We start from the raw sequence: 19,801 nt of genomic DNA on the forward strand, positions 1-19,801 counted from the left end.
TGTATATCGTCTGGCTGTCTATCTATCTGTCTCTCTATCTACCAACCTACCTATCATCTATCATCATCTGAATGTCATCTACCAATCCATTTCTCAGTCTATCATCTATGCACCTCTGTGTCTCTCTGGACCCTTCTTTCTATGCACTCCTCTATTCATCCATTATTTATAATAACACCCATCCATTCACTGCCCACCCACCCATCCATGCATCAATGACTCCATCATTCAGTTACTCAGCATCTATCATCCATACCTCCTATCCATCCATCCACCATTCATCTATCCATCTACTACGCTATCATCCATTCCACTCTCCATCTATCCACTCACCGACCATATACCCCCGTCTCATCCAATCCACTTTTTTTTCCCATCACCACCTCTGCTGTCAAGTTGCTAACTCACCTCAGCAGTTCTTTTGGGTACTTGGTCAGGGGGAAAAGTAACCCAGTATGGAAGTAGGTGGCATTATTTTCATATGTGGCCTTGGGCATTTCATTTCACATGCCTGTGGCTTGGCTGTCTCTCAGAGGCCTAGCACAGAGCTCTGTCTATGGCTGCCATTCTACAGGCTGGGCCATGAGCCCAAGCATAGCCCTGAGCCTGTGCCCAGACCATTGACTCCCCAAAGAAAGCATTGATTTCTTCTTTTAAAATGTCACAGAGTGGTAGAGCCTTAAAGGACAGTCATAGCTATTACTAAATCTACCTACTGTGTGTGATGGCTGATCTCTGCTGAGATCCAAAGCTTGCTTTCAGTGTGATCTTGGATGACCTACTTAACCCTCTCTCCTCAGTTTCCTTCTTTTTCTTTACAGGCTGGATGATAGCCACACTATCTCATGGGGGGTTCTGGAAACTTCTCAGCAAAGAGATTGTATGAGTTTATTCCTGTGAGGAACTTAATAAGGTGGCCTGCACACAGCTAAGCGCTCAGCATCAGGGACTTTATTTACTTCCTTTGCTTCAAGGGGGCAGAGGATCCAAGTGGGACTTGCAGCCTTGGAAAGGAAGCAGGGAACCAGCAAATATCTGTTTCAGCAAATGCTTCAATCCCTTAAACCCAGCATTTGTCAAGAATGGCACACATTAACAATTGCCCATGCTTTTGAAATGAAAAACAGGAAATCACTTAAGTGCTCACAGATCTGAAGGAGCCTCATGCAGGACAAGTCAGTTCTCCTGAACATCATTTGAAACACTTGCCCTCTGGGCTGGTGAAATCTGGTCACTTATGCTACGGATGTAAGAATGACTAACAGCTGCGCTGAAAACAGGAAAACGAAAAGGAGCCACCTACATATCTAACAACAGGAAATCAGCTCACCAGAGAAGGGACGGCTCATGTATTCAGCTAATATTTATCCAGCAGTTTCTGTGTACCAGCTACCAAGCCAGGTGCAAAAAACAGAGTTGGACAAAATAGGAATATAATAATCAGGAAGATTAACATGGGCTGATATGAAGTGAGGATAGAGAGACAGGAAGTACATGTCATTGTACAATACAGCTCATTTGATCCTATTTCGTGGAAATAAACAAAAGCCTGTCACAAAGCACGTACACACACCACAGATGCCTGCGCGCGGAAGAGCAGATGATAGCCGTGAACAGTAAGGGTCTAGGGATTTCACTCCATTTGACATACTTTCATTTTGGTGTTATTTTGTCCTCTTTTACCAGGTGCTTCCATTGCTTCAATACACCATCCAGTGGGTTTCTGCCTTCAGCTCACATGTGTAATATAACAATTTCTCTTGGCTTCCATTCCTAACACTGGTCCAAACCACGACGGCATTTCTGTGACTGTTGCCACAGCCTCCAGTCTTGACCACTGTAGATCATTTGCAACAGGGGAGCCACCAACCCCATTTTCAGAAATCAGACCACGTGAATCTTGTGCACAACATTTTCCGAGGGCTTCCCAATGCAGTGTAAACTCAAATTCATTTCTAAGTTCAACAGCATCCTACTGACCTAACCCTCTCTCTGTTCTAGCTTTGCCATGCCAAGAGCACCCTACCTGTCCCCATCATGTAGCTGTGTAACGAGCTCACCCACTTGTGTTGTGTTCAAATATTGCTCCTTGGAATGGTCTTGTCACATTGGTGGGGGGGGGGTGGCTTTTCCTGACTTAATTAACTCATCCATAGCCTCTGCCTATGCTGCTTTCCATAGAACTTGTTCTATCTGATATACCCACAATTCTCATTTACTGTCCTCCAGCATGTGAGCTTGGAAGGTCAAGACAGGTGATGATGTCAGTGGTCTGTCTCCAGATCTCGAAATGGTGCCTTAGGCACAGTGGACTCTCAATAAGTACTCACTGCAGTGAAAAGCGTGGTAATGATATAGCCATACATTATAGCACTGATGACTGCAACCATGAAATCCAAATTGAGAAGGACCTGCAAGTCCCCAAATAAGAATTTGTGAAAATAGAAAACAAAAAACAAACCACGTTTGCAGCCAACTCAACCACCCTCAGAAAACACGCTGGGAGGAAAACCCATGGCCTACAGCTGCCATGACCTACAGTGGCCTGTTGTCCTAAGCTGATGGCCTATACACAGGCTTCTTTCATTGAATCCAGGGATTGATGCCAGCGAGGTCTGAAGACGTCACAGTGTTGGGCCCCAAAGCCACAGACTATTTCTGGCGGTGTCAGGGGCGCCCACACCCTCCCAAGACCGCCTAGCCAAACAGAGCCTGAAACCGTGGCCAACGCCATCCCTGCAGCCTTCAGGTATGTAGCTCTGCATTGTGTTGGGGTCTAACCTGATGCCTTCTATAGAACAGACATCTCTACTGGTGTCCCCACATCCCCAAGGAAAAGCTGGAGCCCTTCACATGTTATAAGGACCCGTGACCCATGTCTCTCTGTTTTCTAAACGTAAAGAACTACGAAAGCATTTTGCTCAGCAAATCAGTGCAGTGAATGGAGACGCTTGGTGTGTGACATGTTCAGAACAAGTTTCCATGAGGTCATCTGGGAGCAAGAACTGGCTGCCTGACCAGTGGCTTCACCCTGTGTCATCAACACAGAAGCACTGGAGTCATAGGTCATGGATGTTAGTCTCCGCACACAGTCCTTGTTTTGGCCGGTAGTTCTCAGACTGGGATGACTTGCCCCCAGAAACATGTGGCTAAGGCTGAAGACATGGTTGACTGTCAGACTGTAGGGTGTTTCACTGGCAGTAACTGGGTAACCAGGGATGCTGCTGAACGTCCTGCTGTGCAGACGGCAGTGAAGAACAAGCTTTTCCACGATGTCGAGGTGCCATAGCTGAACAGCCATGAGGAAAGAGAGGGGATTAGGGTAGACTTAGAGCCCACGTGAACATTAGTACAGCTGCAGCAGAAGAGCAGAAAAGCAGGGCTGAGATCAGGTCACTTGGTAGAGTGCTTACCTAGTATGCACAAAGTTCTATGCTCTATCCTTAGTACTGGCTCACCCCTGGAGTGATGGACCGCCTCTGCAACCCAGCACTCAGGAGTTGAAGGCTGGAGGATCAGAAACTCAAGATTATCTTTGGCTACTTACTGAGCTATGTGAGATTCCCCCGCCCTTGTCAAAACTTAATAAATAATTAATTTAAATAAGTTAAACAGACCTGGCCCAGCCTCCACCTGAGAATCGCTCAGCTGGGTCTCAGTAGCAGCCAGCTAATGGAGTGAGTAGTCATGGCCTGATCCATTGCCTGGCTATACCTGGTCACCTGGTGAGGTGCTAGAGGGTAGCAGAGGGGACTGTGAGGAATGGGTATTGTATGCAAAGGCGAGAAGTGGAGGCTCACTGTGGTTCCCTAAGTCCTAAGGAAAGACAGAACCCATATGCAGTCAGAAGAGGCCTGGAGAATCACTTTGAACAAAGGGCCATGAAATGAGAAGGTGCCTCTTGGGCCATCATTGGTACCTGATGGTATTGGTGCAGTACCTGCACACTGCCAGCACATGTCCCACAGAGTCTGAGGTCTTTCTTCCAGCATTAAGCAGTCTCAGATGTCCTCCATCTGTCACATGGGCCAGAAGCTCACTTTGCCCCCACCGCCCATTCGTTGCTTCTAATGGCAAAGCGAGAGTTACCAAGCCTCTCAGAAAACAGAATTGGGGTTGTAATGAATAAAATACTCCTTTTCAGAGAGATGGAAGCCACAGGAAGGGCTGCCATGTGCTGGAGAAATGTCTGGGGAACCCCCGCCCCCAAGACCTCTCTAAGCCACAGAGAGAGGTAGTGGTCCTTCTGTGGAATCAGATTTGATTTCACAGGGCAGTAAACATTTCCTGAGGTGTAACGGAACAGGAAAAGAAGAGTTTTCACTCTCTTTGCTTGTTGGAAGAAACCACCTCTTTCTTGTGTGTCTGTCTGTCTTCTGCAAAAGGACCTAAAGGAAGAATCTGAAAGTTCAGACCTTACACAGACTTGAGAGACCTTGGTCCTTCCTGGAAAAAGGCAGCACTGGGATTATGGTAGATGGAGGGTGGAAGCCAGTGACAGGACCCAGAGGCGCCGTCCTGTGCCCCAGACATCACTTCTCACGTGTTTCCGTCTTCATATACTAACTCAGCCAAGTGATTACCCTGGCTGTTGCTTGCCTCAGTTTTAGGGAGAGACTGTCACAAGACGGCAGCCACCATCCTGTCTACCAAAACATTACACAAACCTGACTCTCTCCCCGTCCCTCTCTTCCCTTCTGGGATCCTCCTTCCACTTAAAGAACCCATCTTATATCAAAACATAGCATGTGATGACTCAACCTGAAAAGTTCCCCTAGCAGCAATGTGTCATCAAAGGGGATGGAGGGTGACTCCCCACCACCACCAACGACACTACTGTCCCACAGTATAATAAGGGACCGCAGGAGAAATTTACACTGATCCTCTGCAAAGAACACTGAAAGAGGATGCTCCAAGGCAGGCTAGACCTAGCAGGAGGTGGCACCCCCCTAGTGCTGGAGAGAAAGGACCGAGGAGCTGTGGCTATGCTACGGGTGCCCACAGGTGGCAGAGCTCTGCAGGGAGACAGCCAAGCATGGAAAATTACCGTGCTGCATTGCCTGCCTGCCTCCTGCCTCCTGCTCCTGCCTCTCACCCCTGCCTCTCTTAGCTAGGGTAGTGACAAAGCCCTAATGATGACAAGCATCAGGTCAGCCTCTGGGGGAGGGGGACAGAGGCAGACAGTGGGTTTAATGAGGATGGGGAGGCAGGTGTTACCCAGCATGTTTCATCTCTCTGATATTCAACATGGAGACAGTCAAGGGCAGGCGGAGATGCCAGAGTGGGACTGCCAACCTTGTACCTGGGCCCCATCCTCTGGTTTTAAGAATTCCTGTTTCTCATCTGACTGTCCCTAGCAGAGGAGCTAGCCAGAGGGCCTCTGGATAGGTCTAGGTTGAGATGTACTACTGGGTTGCAGAGTGACCAGGAGGATTGTCCAGCCACCCTGGGCCCCAGTTTTTCTCACACAGTATGAGTTATTACAAGATGAACTCAGAGGGAAGTTGGGTTTGAGGCTGCTCTGCCGCTCGGGAGCTCTTGCATCTCTGGCCAGGACTTAGCCTCCCAATATACTCACCTAATGTCTGTCCCTGCAAAGGATGGAATTACAACGCCTTCCTGAAAGGACTGTGGGCATTATTAGAAAAGGCTACACATACATAGTGCTTAGCAAAGTCCTAGGCATGTACAAAACCTGCCATAGCTTCAACAGTAAGCAGGCTCATGCAGGTCCTCTCGAGTCCATCTAGGAATGTTTATATCCCAGCTTTAACATTCCAGCACTGGCACATTCTTTTAAGCTCCCCACTACCTGAAAACCCCATGGAGCTGACAGTGCAAGCTTCATAGACCCTGGCACATGCTGAACCTATTCCAGATCTCAATGAGGCCTCCTGATGCTTCTGAGTCAGTGCATACATGGGCGATTATGTCTTGTCCCTCAGTTGGGTGGCTGCCCAGGATTCTGCCTCAGTGTTTGAAGCGTATGGGGCTCTCTGAGAGCAGACAAACACAGGAAGAAAATCTTGACTCTTTCTGCTAGATACCTACACAAATCTATACTTAGCCCATACACTAATCTATACCTGACTTACTCTATTTCCATAAGGACACGTGATCTACACCTACTCTACAGCCATAGCTCTGTCTCATCTACTTTCTAACATTCAGTATCTGTACCATCTGTATCGACACAGTATGAAAGCCACACTAATCACTTCCTGTAAAAATTTGCATCTTTATTTTGTTACAGTATCTTAGCAACATAGTAGCAAGGGCAATGGGGTTTCATCAGTCATCTGGCTGAGATTCCTGTCCTGTCACCAGGGATAACTTTGGGCTTTAGTTCATTCATCTGTAAAGTGGGATTAAAATTAGTACCTAACTCATGGGTTCTGCCTCCAGACAAATTAAAGCTAAACTACTGTGTTCAAATCCTGTTTCATTTGGGCAAATAATGGAGACTCTCCATACCTCAGTTTATCATATGTAAAAGGGGAGTGGACAAAAACACTTTCCATACAGGACAGTGACAAAGTGTGAGTGATGGGATCCACGATAAAACAACAACAACAACAAACATTCTGAGTTTTAGTGATGGGACAAGTCAGGGCTTAGCAAATACCGGCTAAAAGTGCTAGGTTGTAAGTGCACAAAATGTGCAGGTCTCATCTCAGAGCAGACTTAGTCCTTGGCTGTTGATGACACTGAAGGGCTTAGTATAGACTTCCTGAAGCACTAGGTTGCTAAGTACCCATACAACACGTAGTTCTCATGTCAGCACAAGCATATTCAATCGTTATGGTTAAAACATCTGAAATGTCTTTCACAAATGTGAAAGACTTACTGTGCTGGGGTGGTTCCCGTCTTGCGGTGCTATTTGGGGGCAGGGGTGCTGTGGAGTTTTCAGGAGAAGCCTAGCTGGCTTAAGTAGGTTACTAGGAGCAGGCCTTTGAACAGCTGCTGACTCCAGACTCTGCCTGTGCCACCTGGTCTGCCATGATCTCTGCTTCATATAATACCCCCACTGCCATGAGCCCCACGATGCCTTACTTATCTTGATGGACTAAGGCCTCTGAAAGTATGAACCTAAAGAAGCACTTCATCACTAAGGTTACTTTTGTCAGGGACTTAGGTCATAGTGATAGAAAAGTGACCAATACAACTGTTATTGTCTATAAGAACAATGACTGTATACATTCTGAATTAAGGGATATAAACTCATGCCACCAAAGCTTGGGGTTGGAGAAGTGAAGGAGGGTGATGTCGACACCATCTATTTCCTGTGGCTGGGCAGATGCATGTGGCTGGACTTTGGATAACTGCCTGGCTATTTGTGGAATGGTGCCTCACAGCAGTCACTCTGAGTCACAGGGACTAGAAAGGATCCCCATGCTGTGGGACCATAGCTCTTCCCTGGGTACAGCCCCCTTTCTCTGCCTAGGCAATGGTCCAGCCCCACCAAGGCTAATTAAAGACCTGCAAATCAGAGCCAGCAGAGGCGATGACAGTGAAGGGTTTGCTGTCCCTGAGACTTGTCTGCTCTGCCCTCAAGAGGCCCTGCTCCCACAAGAAGGCAGAAGATGGAAAGCAATTTGGTCTGTGCCATCTCTCAACGATGCTGGGCACCATAAGAATTAATGGGCTGGAGAAGCAGGTAAGGGCTATTCAGAAGCTCCTGATTACTTCAAAAACTGCTCTCTATGGAGGAAAAGGTTAATCGAAGCCCAGAGCTGGAAGAGAGGCGAACAAACGACAATTGCTTCAGTCCCAGTGGTGGCAGGAAAGCTTCCAGAGAAAGTTTATACAAAAGAGGCTGTGCTCTGCCTCAGAAAGAGGAACTGAGCCTGGAAACCAGGAGACCTGCTGCAGAAAGTCCAAAGGCCTTACCCAAGCCCTCTCTGAACCCCAGCCAAGTAGCAGAACTTTTATTCTGCTTTTCTTTGATTTAGATGTACTATGGATGGAACCCAGGGCCTTACACCTGCCAGGCAAATGTATTACCACCGAGATACATTCCCAATTGTAATTTCTTAAAAACAAAAACAAAACAAAAACCATGAATATTCTCTATATTAATGAGCCATAAATCTTGTAGGAAATTATTTCTTCTGGTGAGTTTTCCTCCCACAATCATAATTATCCAACAAGAGGTGCCCTCTGTGTGCACTGAACACATGGTTATAAATATGGGGGGGAGGGTTTATTGCATTTATATTTGAGGTCAATGCCAATGCAGAGGTGATGAATAGGCCATGGCTAACACCTGCAGGATGGCTAAAATCTTACATTAACTGAAGTTAGTGACCGTTGGGGCATAAACAATAATACCAGGGAAGCCAGCATTGCAGAGCTGAAGTATCTTTGTAAAATAAGCTGCTGCAAAGTAAATAAGCACATACCATGCTTTCTCAACCTTGACACTATTGATACTCGAGGCTGTATAACTCTTGGAATGACAAGGAGTGTCCCATGCATTGTTGAATGGCCAGCAGATCTCTGCTCTCTACCCACGAGATGCCAATACCCCTCTCTGTCCCTGAGTTTTGACAGCAAATGTGTCTCTAGGCATAACATAGCCAAATATCCACTGCTGGCCAACACCATCTTGGTTTGAGAACTACTGGTTTATAGTGAAGCTCAAGGTCATTTCAACAGCAGTCTAAAACTTAGCTAATGGCAACCATCATCGAGACCCCCGACACCAGTCCCCATACGAGTACAACCCACTGAGGCCCCAAGCTCCCTCCCACTGGACGGTCTTGTGAATTTATGTCCTTTCTCTTTCCCTCTCATTTATCTTCCTGCATTCTGGCTTGATAAGGTAATTCCTTATCCATCTTGACATTACGATGACACAAAGCACCGAAGGAGTTTGAAGTGGCTCACATGGTTTAATTGATCCTAAGGAAAAGTGGCATTATTATCATAGGCATCCAGACAGAATATGCAGAGGTTCTGAAATGTGATTACTGTCGTCTCTTAGCAAGGTTACCTCTGGACTGTGTCAGCTCCAAGCTCAAAACACACCTCCCATCGAGTGTACTCAGCCCACTACTGAGGAGGCTGAGGCCCGAGGACCAAGAATTCAAAGCCAACCTGGGCTCTCTCGTGAGACTCTGTCCTCTGTACCAAACGGTAAAAACCAAGACAAAAACTCTCACCTCCTGAGAGAGACTTTGCTGATCAAATCCCTCCTGCCTATCTACTTTTGTCAGCACTCATTCCATTCACTTATAGCTCCTGATACCACAGGCGTGATCACATGCTTGCACATTTCTCAACTGATTCTGCCAACATCATGCTCCAGGCAGAAGCCTTCTGACTTGCTTGCTGTCATATCCTTGATGTCTCATACAAGGCCTGGCCTCTCTGTGGCCTCAGAGCTATGTATTGAATAAGCCAAGATGAATGGATTACAGGGTATAATTTTAAAGCTTTCATTCCTTTTCACATTCCCTAGCTTTGTTTGTAATCCTCCTGGCCCCAGTAGCATCTTTAAATAATGTGACTGTCACTCCCTCCCTCCATGCCCCCACTTAGCTGATCAAAGGAACTCAAGTACCTGGTTAGATCTGAAAACTGAGCAGTCGGGAAGTTCCCTCCTGTAGCCCTTGATCTGCAGGTCCTGAGAGACCTCCATGTAAATGAAGTTCTGTTCCCCTCCAAGTGAGCCAGCCTCAGAAATACCCAGATTGACAGATCTTTACTCTACAAAAGAGCTTCTTCAGGACAGCTCCCCAGGTGTCTCTGCATTTATGCTGGAGCCATTTACTAATCAGCTGAGGGGCTGTAGGGGGATAGGAGTCAAGGAGTGGAGATGCTGAAATTAAATGACAAGAGGCCATGGCAATTGGAGTGGGTTCAGAAATGATAGTCCCCCTTGAGGATCAATGAAAAAGAATCAAATAAGCATTCAGATTTAACACAACATTATTGATGTTCAGGGAGACAGTCTATTTTTTATTGTTCTGAAATGAACTTTTTTTTTTTTTCTGATTGTGTTTGTACCCTACAATATTTATCCACAGGCCTTATGGCAACCTGTATGACAAAAATAAAAATACTGTTTGAGCAAAGCAGTCCATCTGTCTGTCTCTGTACCAACTGGTACATGTATCTATTTGTCATTACCTATCTATGCATCTATCTAGCTACATATCTGTCCATCATCATCTCTACCTACATATCTAAGTACAGCTGTGGATACTAGTTCCAAGCATTCCCTCTGTCTTTCTGTCTGTCTATCTATCTATCTATCCAGCCATCTATGCATATATCTTCTATCTGTCTACCTATGCATCTGTCGTCCATTTCTCTATCTGTCTTTCTTTCTCTCTAATAATGACATCCATAGGCTCATATGTTTGAATACTTAATCCACAGTAGGTGCAAATGTTTGCAAAGGATTAGGGGGTAGGGTCTTGTTGGAAGAGGCATATCACTGGGGGCAGGCTCAAAAGTTTCAAAAGCCTATGCCATTCCCAATGTGACTGCTTTTTCGTGCTGGTGAATCCAGAAGTAAGCTCTCAGCAACTGCTCTAGTAGCATGCCTGCCTGTCTGTTCCCATGCTCTCCTCCATGATGGCTATGAACTCACTCTCTGAAACTCTAAGCCCCAAATAAACCCTTCTATAACAGCAATTCTCAACCTGTGGGTTCTGGCCATTTTGGAAGTTGCATATCAAGTATTATGCATATCATATATTTATATTACAATTCATAACAGTAGCAAAAATGTTATGAAGTAGCAATGAAATAACTTTATGGTTGGAGGTCACCACCCACGAGGTGGTCACAGCATTAGAAAGGTTAAGATCCCCTGTTCTGTAAGTTGTTTTAGTCAACGTATCTATTTACAGCATAGAATAGTAGCTACGACACATCTATCTTCCAGCTATTTATCATCTATCTATCATCAATATGTCTGGCTGTCATATAGGTATCCATCTATTCAGCTATCCGCCTTCATCTGAGTTGGTCTAAGAAGATGCTTTACAAACATCAGAACTGGTACATCTGCCTTTGTCTAACCATTAGCACACCTTTCTACTGATCAAGGCAACTTTATTCTCTAGGATAACAAAACAGAGGCAGAAAAAAAAAAGACTCTGATGTCATATGACCCTGAGCCTGACATTCCCCCACACACTGCTATGTCCATTCTGTGTGACCTTGGGCAAGTTATTTGAGCTTTAAGACCCTTAAGTGTCTCATCTGAAAATGGAATCAAATAACAGTGTGACCATGGTAATAAGAATGACAATAATGATTTCAGGTCACTAACCAGATTTAAAGTCCTTTCAGATTTTTGCTGCTTTACATTTTCATTTCCCAAATACTTCCACTCAGAGACCAGCTATGTGGACACCACTGCCAAGCAGAGCTTACTTGAGTTGTCCACTGGAGCCATGTGCTACAGAGACATCTGAAACCATGGACTTGGATATTATTCACCCCCTCATGATATCAATCTGACCACTAAGCAGACGGTCCTGCTTGTGCTGGAAGATGCAAAGTTCCACCATGCTGATGGCAGAGGGTATAAGAGGACCCTCAGCAGCCAGCGGACACAGCTGTGCGAGGACAGATATACTAGACTACGGGTGAGGACTTTCTATCAGGGACAGTGTGGTGCCTTGGTGGCCTGGGATCCTGGGCAACCTGGACTGTTAGCAAAGCCATGTGCACATATGAGATGTAAGGACACAGTGAAGTACAACACACTACAGAAGTGATGTCCTGGACCCTAAGACACAGCAGGTTATTCCACTGGGAGCAGAAAGGGCGCTGTGGATGGGAGAGGGAACCTAGCCAGGACTCACAGTTCATAGGAATGCTGCTTCTGCAGGGTAAGCCCTCCCCACACCTGCCGTCTTATTCATGACACACGGGTAACATTTAGGACACCACTTTCTGCCAGAAGACCTAGCCTACCCTTCTTGTCTTACTGCATAGAGGGCAGCTGGGCCAAATCCCATTGTGCATCCTGTAATGGGATGAGGCGCAGCAACAAAGTCACTTACGGCCATGACCTGGGGGCAAATCACACAAAAAATTCATACTCTGGTTGTGTTCTAATGCTGTTTGTGTGTGTGTGTGTGTGTGTGTGTGTGTGTGTGTGTGTGTGTAGAGGCCAGAGGTCAATCTGAGAGTCTCTCCTTGGCCTAGAGTTCAACAAGTAGTGTCTACTGGCTGGCCACGAGCTCCAGGGAACCATTTGTCTCTGGCCTTCCAAGTTCTGGGATTAGAGGAGCACCATAATATCCAGCTTCATTTTCTTAATATGGTCTCTGGAGCAAGCCCTTTACCCACTGACATATCTCTCCCCACCTCCCTACAATGCCCCCCTAACATGAAAAGTCTGACATCATAAAGACAAGAATGTCCTAGAGCTACTACCACTACCCCAAAGACAGTGAACCAGATGAGATGGATGGAGCACTGAGGAAGAACTGATTGAGCCCTTCCCTTAAAGTGTATAGGAAGTCCAGAGCAAAGGACATGGGAAGGTCAAGTGCAGGGGAGAAGAACTGGCTTCCTGTGCTCTGGACATGGACTCTTGCCCAAAGCTTTCCTTAGCAGAACAGGTTGATTTCTTGGGAAGGGTTGAGCAAAGAGAGGAGTGTCATTGCTCTATAGTCTGCCTCTCAGCTTACCCTGGGAGTTATCATGTGACCCAGGGGTAGATCGGGAGGCAGACACTTCACAAAGTGAAACACATAATATCTGGGAACTCACATAGATAGTTTTGGAGGATACCCAAAGGAGTGATTTAACTTAATTTTTTAATTTAGAACTTATTCAATACTGTGAAAACATAGGTAGATAGATGTGTGTATGTATGTGTGTGTGTATATATATATATATATACACACATACATGCATATACATATTTACATATACATACCAACACATCTACAGGTATAGCTGCTCAAGTTGTGATTTCACTAATAGTACTGATGATACAGTCTTTCAACTTTGACCCCACTGGCACCTTGGATGGGGTAATTCTTTCCCATTATGGGAAATAATTATTTCTCATGTGGAAGCTATGGATCAACTTTAGTAGATACTATTCCCTGGGTGCTGTTTGTTTTTCCAAGATGGGATCTCTCACTGGCCTGGAGCTTGTTATATACTGGCTGCTTATATGCTAATGAGCTCTATCCCCATCACTAGCAGATAAACTGGTCCCCTGTAGGAGGCAACCCTAAGTGTCCTCAAGACCTTCACAGATACTTTTTGGGCATCAAAGTTATGCCCAGATTGAGAATGCCCCAAGGCTTGGTTTGGTTTAAAGTTCAGTGAATTCAGTTATAGAAAAAGCAAACTATTAGGTGACTTAATTAGACAGGTAAAATTCACTCACAGAGACATTGGCTAAAGGGGTGTGTAAAGAATGACAGAAAGCAGAAGAGAGGCCATGGATCCTTCTCCTCAGAGCTGAGCCATCCATCCTATTCCACCACCCCTGGGGCCTGCTCCTCCCTAGGGCAGCTATACAAGTGTGTCCCTAAGGATGGGAGGATAGAGGAACATAAGCACAAAGAAACCCTGAGGATCCCTTTCCTTCAACCCACTCCCCAAGCTTAAGGGCTTCTTAACAGCCAGGCCACCCTAGAGCAAGGTGGTTTGTGACTCTCCTCACTCTCTGTGGGAAGATTCAAACTGAGATGCCAGTGAGTTGCAAGGACCCAGGGCTAGAGGAAGAAAGGAAAACGCAGGTATTATTTGCCAGTATGCCACAGAAATCCCCCAAAGCACTGTTACTCATTCATGAAATGTTGAAAATGTTTTACTGTGTCTGACACCTGGAAAGCACTCTCTCTGGGGCTCTGAAGGAGGTCCAGCCTGTCTTCCTTTTCTCCTTGTTATCTGACCAAACCATGAAGCCAAGGAGGCCATCAATCTGGAGACACACCCCCTTCAAAGCCAGTAGAAAAGGCTGCAGTCCCTTTATATAAAAGATTATACTGGCACCCCGCCCCCATGTACCTCTGATGCTCGAGAAATCATTTCCTGTGACTCTCACTAAGATGGAAAAGGAATGACTTGGAGGTTAGACAACATCACCAATGCCACCAGATAGAAGATGCAGCACTGTATGGTACTTAGGTCTCAGTGGTTCTGAGGCAGATATCCATAGAGAAGACGTAAGGGCCGAGTCACATCTTCCATCTCTGTACCCAAGGGTCATCTGCCCCACACAGAAACACCATTGCTATCTAGGCTATTCAGAATGTTCCAGTACCCAAGCAGATAGAAAGCGCAACTTCCCGCCCTGGGAGCTGGGTCTTACTGTTATAGTATCATTGAAGGCCCATGATGGGAAAGCTGTTGCCTGCCAGTCAAAAAACTGGAATCTACCACTGAGTGGAGATATGGCATTTGGCGACCTTAAGAGTTAATTCACTCAGGGTGACCAGTTACCTGGCCAAGAGACCACTCTTCAGAAAGGCAAGTCACCTTAAGCCATGCTAAAGCAATAGGAGGAATGATTAGCCCTGTAATGAGATAATGTGCTTCTTCCCAGATTTTCTGCAGCCATCTTTGGGTCTGTCCACCTTTTTCAGTCAGGATTCAGAACAATGCCACTCTTACTCTTTCTTCTCTCCTGACTCTTTCTTTCAGCAACCAGAGCTTAAGCATTTGTTCTCTGGTACATTTTTTCCCATTATTTCCCTAAAGCCCCTCCTCACAGTGTGGCTGGTCATTCACCATGTTAGCTGACCTCCATGCTGGCTTAACTCAAAAGCCGTGGCTTCTTCCCTTTCTCTTCTCTGTTTCCCTCCTCAGGGCGCTGCCAGCCTTCACAGCTTGCCTACCTGAGAGTTTTCTTTTAAACTCTAATAAAATCATTTCCGAGCTTCTATTTGAGTCCATCCTTAAGTTCTTTTATTAACAAAACTAAGAAACCCAACGGGCCCAATTTCCCTTGCAGCATGGCGGAGACTCTACCAAGATCTCCAACACTTTCCAGTAGCGTTGTGCCAACTGCTAAGGAGCAAAGTCAGCCAAGTCCAGAGCAGTGGGACATCACCATCTACGTGCAGAAGCCTCTCTGTCTCCATTCTCCATTTGCAGTCACCTCCTGGGGATCACTGGGCAGGGTATACCTTCAGTGGTCCTCCTGTGGGTATGCCTATGCATGCAGAATTTCACACATGTATGTACAATCAGTCAGTGTGGTTGCACACGGGACACAAGGGCATCGTGATATGCCCATCTGTCCCTTCTGAGACACACGGAGGCCACTGTGGAGAGCTGTCACTGAACCTCAAGGTGAAGATAGGTGGCAAGGACGACGAGAGGCACTCACCTGAGTTTCTAGGGTGATCAGTGGACTCGGGTGTGGGTCCTGTGGGGAGAAAGGAGAAAACGCTCATCAGGGCTGAGGTGAAGGCAGTCAACTTCCAACATTGCTTTCAATACCGTTTGCTCTCCCCAATCAGGGGGACAGACAGACTGTCTTCTCCATTCTCTGAAGATGCCAGAACTTGACCCAGGCTGCCCCCTGCTGAATCTCAGGACTCCTTTCCAAACCCAAGCAATGAAAGAGGCCCAAGACTGTCCATAGGGAGATCATGCAAAACAAGGAGGAGCCAAGAAGGAGGAGGGGCGAGAGGTGACTCAGTCGAGAAAGTGCTTGCTTCCAAAGTATGAGGACCCCAGTTAGAGCGCTGGCATAAAAAGCTAGGCAGCAAGTACACACTTATAATCTTAGAGCTGGGGACAAATAGATCTCGGGATGACTGCCAGACAGCCTAACCTACTCAATTGGCTCCAGGCCAGTGAGACATCTTCCAAAAAAAATAAATAAATAAAGTATGGCTCCTGAGGAATGATACCTGATACCACACATTTATGCAAATACACACAAATGCACCCTCAAGGTACCTATAAAAGCATGTACCCACATGCATACACATAGACACTCATGAAAAAAAAAAAAGCACCTTTTCAACACATCTCCAGTGTGTTCAAACCCATATATGAAAGAGACTTGGGTCCATAAAAGAATTTGACATAAATATATAGTTCTGGTGCGTGGCAATATTGCGTGATTATGTCTAACCTTGCAAAAAGGAAAGACAAGAGAGAGAGAGACAGAAAAGGGGGAGCCAGTTCCTGTGAGAACAGCACATTCCAGCAGGCCAGGAAAGATTTTTTCAGGCCAGAGAAACATCCCATTCACTCAGTCTTGACAAAAGCCAATTGACTGGGGTGCTGGGTGGTAAAGTCTGGGGTCACTAAGCATGAATTCTGGGTTGGGGGAGGGACAGATGGAGAGGACAAGGACTAATTGGAGGTGATGGCATTCCTTCCCCTGGTCGTTCCCAAGGAAAACAGGAAACGCAGCACATAAAGGCTATTTCTGTCTGCACCATGGCTGCTCCAAACTTAACCATCATATGTGTTCATGATTCTGGGAAAACTACCTTTAGCAGCCTCTAGAGAAAATGACCACGCCTGTTAGGCCCTGTGTAGAAATCCAGTTTGAAGCTTGGCTCTATTGAAGAAGATTTTTCTAATAGTGGCTTCTAAGAAGCCATGCAAATTAGCACCAGGCTGCCTTTCTTCAAGTACTGTGACTAAAGGGAGAGTGAAGACAAACTGCAACATTCTAAACTCCTGTTGGAGAGGAGCAGCTACCTGAGAGAGGAATGGAGGAAGAGAGGAAGAGAAGGAGGGAGAGAATTGAATATAGTATTTCATGTATGCTAAACAAGTACTCCACTGGCCCCTCTCTTTGGTTTGTATTTTGAGGTTAGGGTCTCAGCTTCAGCTGGTCTGCTGAAACTCATTGTATCACTGGCCTTGAACTTGTAATCCCTTTGCCTCAGTTTCCCAAATTGCTGGAACTCACAGGCTTTCATCACAAGGCCTGATAACACTTATTTCCCTTAAACAAATTTTTAATATTATTGTATTACTTTTTGAGACAAGGTCTTTCTCTGTAGCCCAAGCTAGTCTGGTACTTGCAATGTAGCCCAGGCCAAACTCAAACCTGCAGCCCTCCTCTTACTTCTGCCTCCTGAGTGTTGGGGATTACAGGAACACGCTACCAAACCGACTCGCTTGCCTTTATCCCTGTTTGGCAATATCTTCTTCAGGGCACATCTGAGGCATGGATCCAAGCACATTGTGACCTCTGGACTTCTTAGAAGGTAAAGACAATGCCTCTTCCACCAATTCCAGTTTTGAGTCCAGGTCGTAGCACTTCCCTGGCACAGTTTCAGGCATGTTGCCAAGGAGGCACCTCATTCATTTTCATACCATCTGAGCGCAGATAATTCTTGCACCCAGGGAAACACTGAGGGAACCTTTCCCATCTCCCTCCACACTGCAACGCTGACCCACAAGGAACTGGTGAGGAGTCTTGGAGAAACAGTCCAGGACTTCCCACCACAGCCTCTTCTGCCCTTTCCCCGGGATAGCATTCAGCCATGATCCACCAGAGCTGTGTTCACTGGGCTACCTAGGGTGGGGTACACAGGCTCACTGCTCCACCTATCCTGACCCTCTGGCCACACTCTCATCATCTGTATGATCAGTGATATACAATGCTGGAGAGCTGAGCCTGGCTCCCTATTGATTAGCCACACAGGGCAGGACCCAGTTATTGGAGATAGATCCGTCCACTCCTCGTGTGGCTGTCAGCAGACCCCAGCAACAGAATCTGTTGGTTTTGCAGAGACCCTGGTCTTCAAGTCACCATCAGCGTGAGACTGGTTATTTGTTCTAACTGTCCCTCTGTCCATATTCATCTAGATCTGAGTCAGAACAGAAGATATGGCTCAGCCTCAGAATTGGCCACCTTCTCCAAAGCCAAATCCTAGCTAGTGCAGCACGGGGCATTGGGAGCATGCCCAGATTAATTAAGCTGTGCTTCATGGCTCATTTGGCTATTGTGTGGGGCTCATGCTTCATTGCTCAGAATCCCAAGACAATGAAGAAAGGGGGGATGCCATCCTGAACCCCTAAGAAAGACCTTTCTTGGAAAGCCATGGAAAAATCTCTGCCAAATATGTGGATGATTCTAAGAGACTGATCCCTCGACACAGCACAGCATCTACTCTTTATCTGGAGTTCCAAAATCACAGACCCTTCACACATACTCAGGGATCCTGGGTTTATTTCAAAAGCTTCTGGGAGAGGGAGCACAAAGGGTTCTTATTTAGCATCTTAATTAACTGGCCAGGAAGAGGATGAAGCTCTCACAAGAGGCCTGTGTCATTAACACTCAGCTATTCTCACACCAACCACACTTGCTTCTCCTATCTGGGTGCACACGGAAATTGGAGACTCTCCCTAACCTAACCAGTGCTCAGTCCCGAGGACTCAAGGTATGACTGCATATCTGTGAGGTCTCACTCACAGTAACAACCTCCTTAATTGGAAAGGCTAACGAAGTGGAACTGGGTCAATGATGCTGTCTGCCTAATCCATCGTGTCTGTCTAAATTGGGACTCTTACGTTTACAGTAGAGTAAATTCCTGTCTGTCAGAGAGAAGGCTTCAGGAGACCAAAGGGGAGTTTGCAACGTGCTTGCCCGATCCCGTGGAGTGCTTCTGGAATTGTAATGAGCATGCCAGGACCACAGAAGCTCCTACGCTAAGAAAAGCGCTCAGGGCGCCCACTGCAATGACAAGCTGGAGAGGGCAATGGAGAGCTGAGGAGACTGAAAGAGTGAACCTCGTTCCTTACTGCTTCCTAGAGACACGCTCTCAGGTCATGGGACTGGGAAGTTCATCCCAGCTCTTCAGCATAGTCCTGGCTACTTCACTTGATCTAGCGGAAGTTTAGCAGGACATGACATACTCAGAAGTGAAGGATATGCTTGAACATGATGTTCTGTGTTTTTTTCCATCTCAAGAAGAATATGACTCAAGTGGCTTACTGGTGCAAGGAAGAGGGGAACCATGTGGCTAGACATGGAAGCAACCTGCAGCTTAGACCAAGCCCAACCTTGACCAACTTGACAGAAAGCACAGAGAAAATGCATGTCTGCTATTTTCATGCACTGAGTTTTGGGTAATTTGTTACACAGTATTATTGCGGTCATAACTAACTGATATATTTTCTAAACAGGGACCTTGAGAGAACTATAATGTTTTGTCATAAACCCCCACAACCTTGGAGCTCACTTTTTTAAGTATAGAAATGCATTCAAAGAAAAAAGAAAAACACTGAAATAACTATAATGAACAGCTACTATCTGTGCGGGCTGGGCCCTGTGCTAGCTGCACCTTGAAACAGGATACACTTGGCCATGAGGATCCTGTATGGCCTCTGCGTTCACCCTCTGCATCCTACAGGATTCTTCACTACTGGTGAATACAACAACAAAGGAGATGAGCACCAAAGATCCTCTTTCCCAGGAGCTACATACCTTCCATTCCTCAGGTTTATTAACTTTATTATTTAGTCAAGGTTTAGAACAGCTAAATACTACAATGTGAGCATTCTTTGTCCTAAGGGCCTGGGAGCAGAAGTGATACTGGAATTTTGGGCCTCTGCAGTGAAATGACCCAACGTCCTTTCTTCCAGTTTCAGAGCACTGTAGGTTTAGAAAGGAGGAAATGCTCACTGGCAACAGCAATGGCTATTTGGTGAAACCTTTTCATACTGCAGATCCTGGGCTTGCCTCCTATGTGGCCATCATATCATTTCCCCCTGTAACAACCCACAGAGGATAGAGCTGCAGAAGCTGGCAGCCAGAGAGAGCTGGCATAACCTGTCCAAGGTCAAACAGGAGTCCACTGAGCCACAGATACACCTCTCTTTTCTAGCAACT

At 46.2% G+C, this 19,801-nt stretch overlaps 1 protein-coding gene across 1 annotated transcript in view; it reads right to left on the reverse strand.

The window, feature by feature from the left end:
• The window catches only part of Xylt1 (xylosyltransferase 1), a 252,445-nt gene that overhangs the window by 161,005 nt on the left and 71,639 nt on the right, over positions 1-19,801 (reverse strand). The window contains exon 2 of the mRNA XM_055627276.1: positions 15,323-15,361. Within this exon, the coding sequence (XP_055483251.1) occupies positions 15,323-15,361 (39 nt within the window). The remainder of the gene's footprint in view (positions 1-15,322; positions 15,362-19,801) is intronic.

The sequence above is a fragment of the Psammomys obesus genome, unplaced genomic scaffold, assembly GCF_907164565.1.
Source record: "Psammomys obesus unplaced genomic scaffold, mPsaObe1.curated_primary_1811, whole genome shotgun sequence".
Lineage (NCBI taxonomy): Eukaryota > Metazoa > Chordata > Mammalia > Rodentia > Muridae > Psammomys > Psammomys obesus.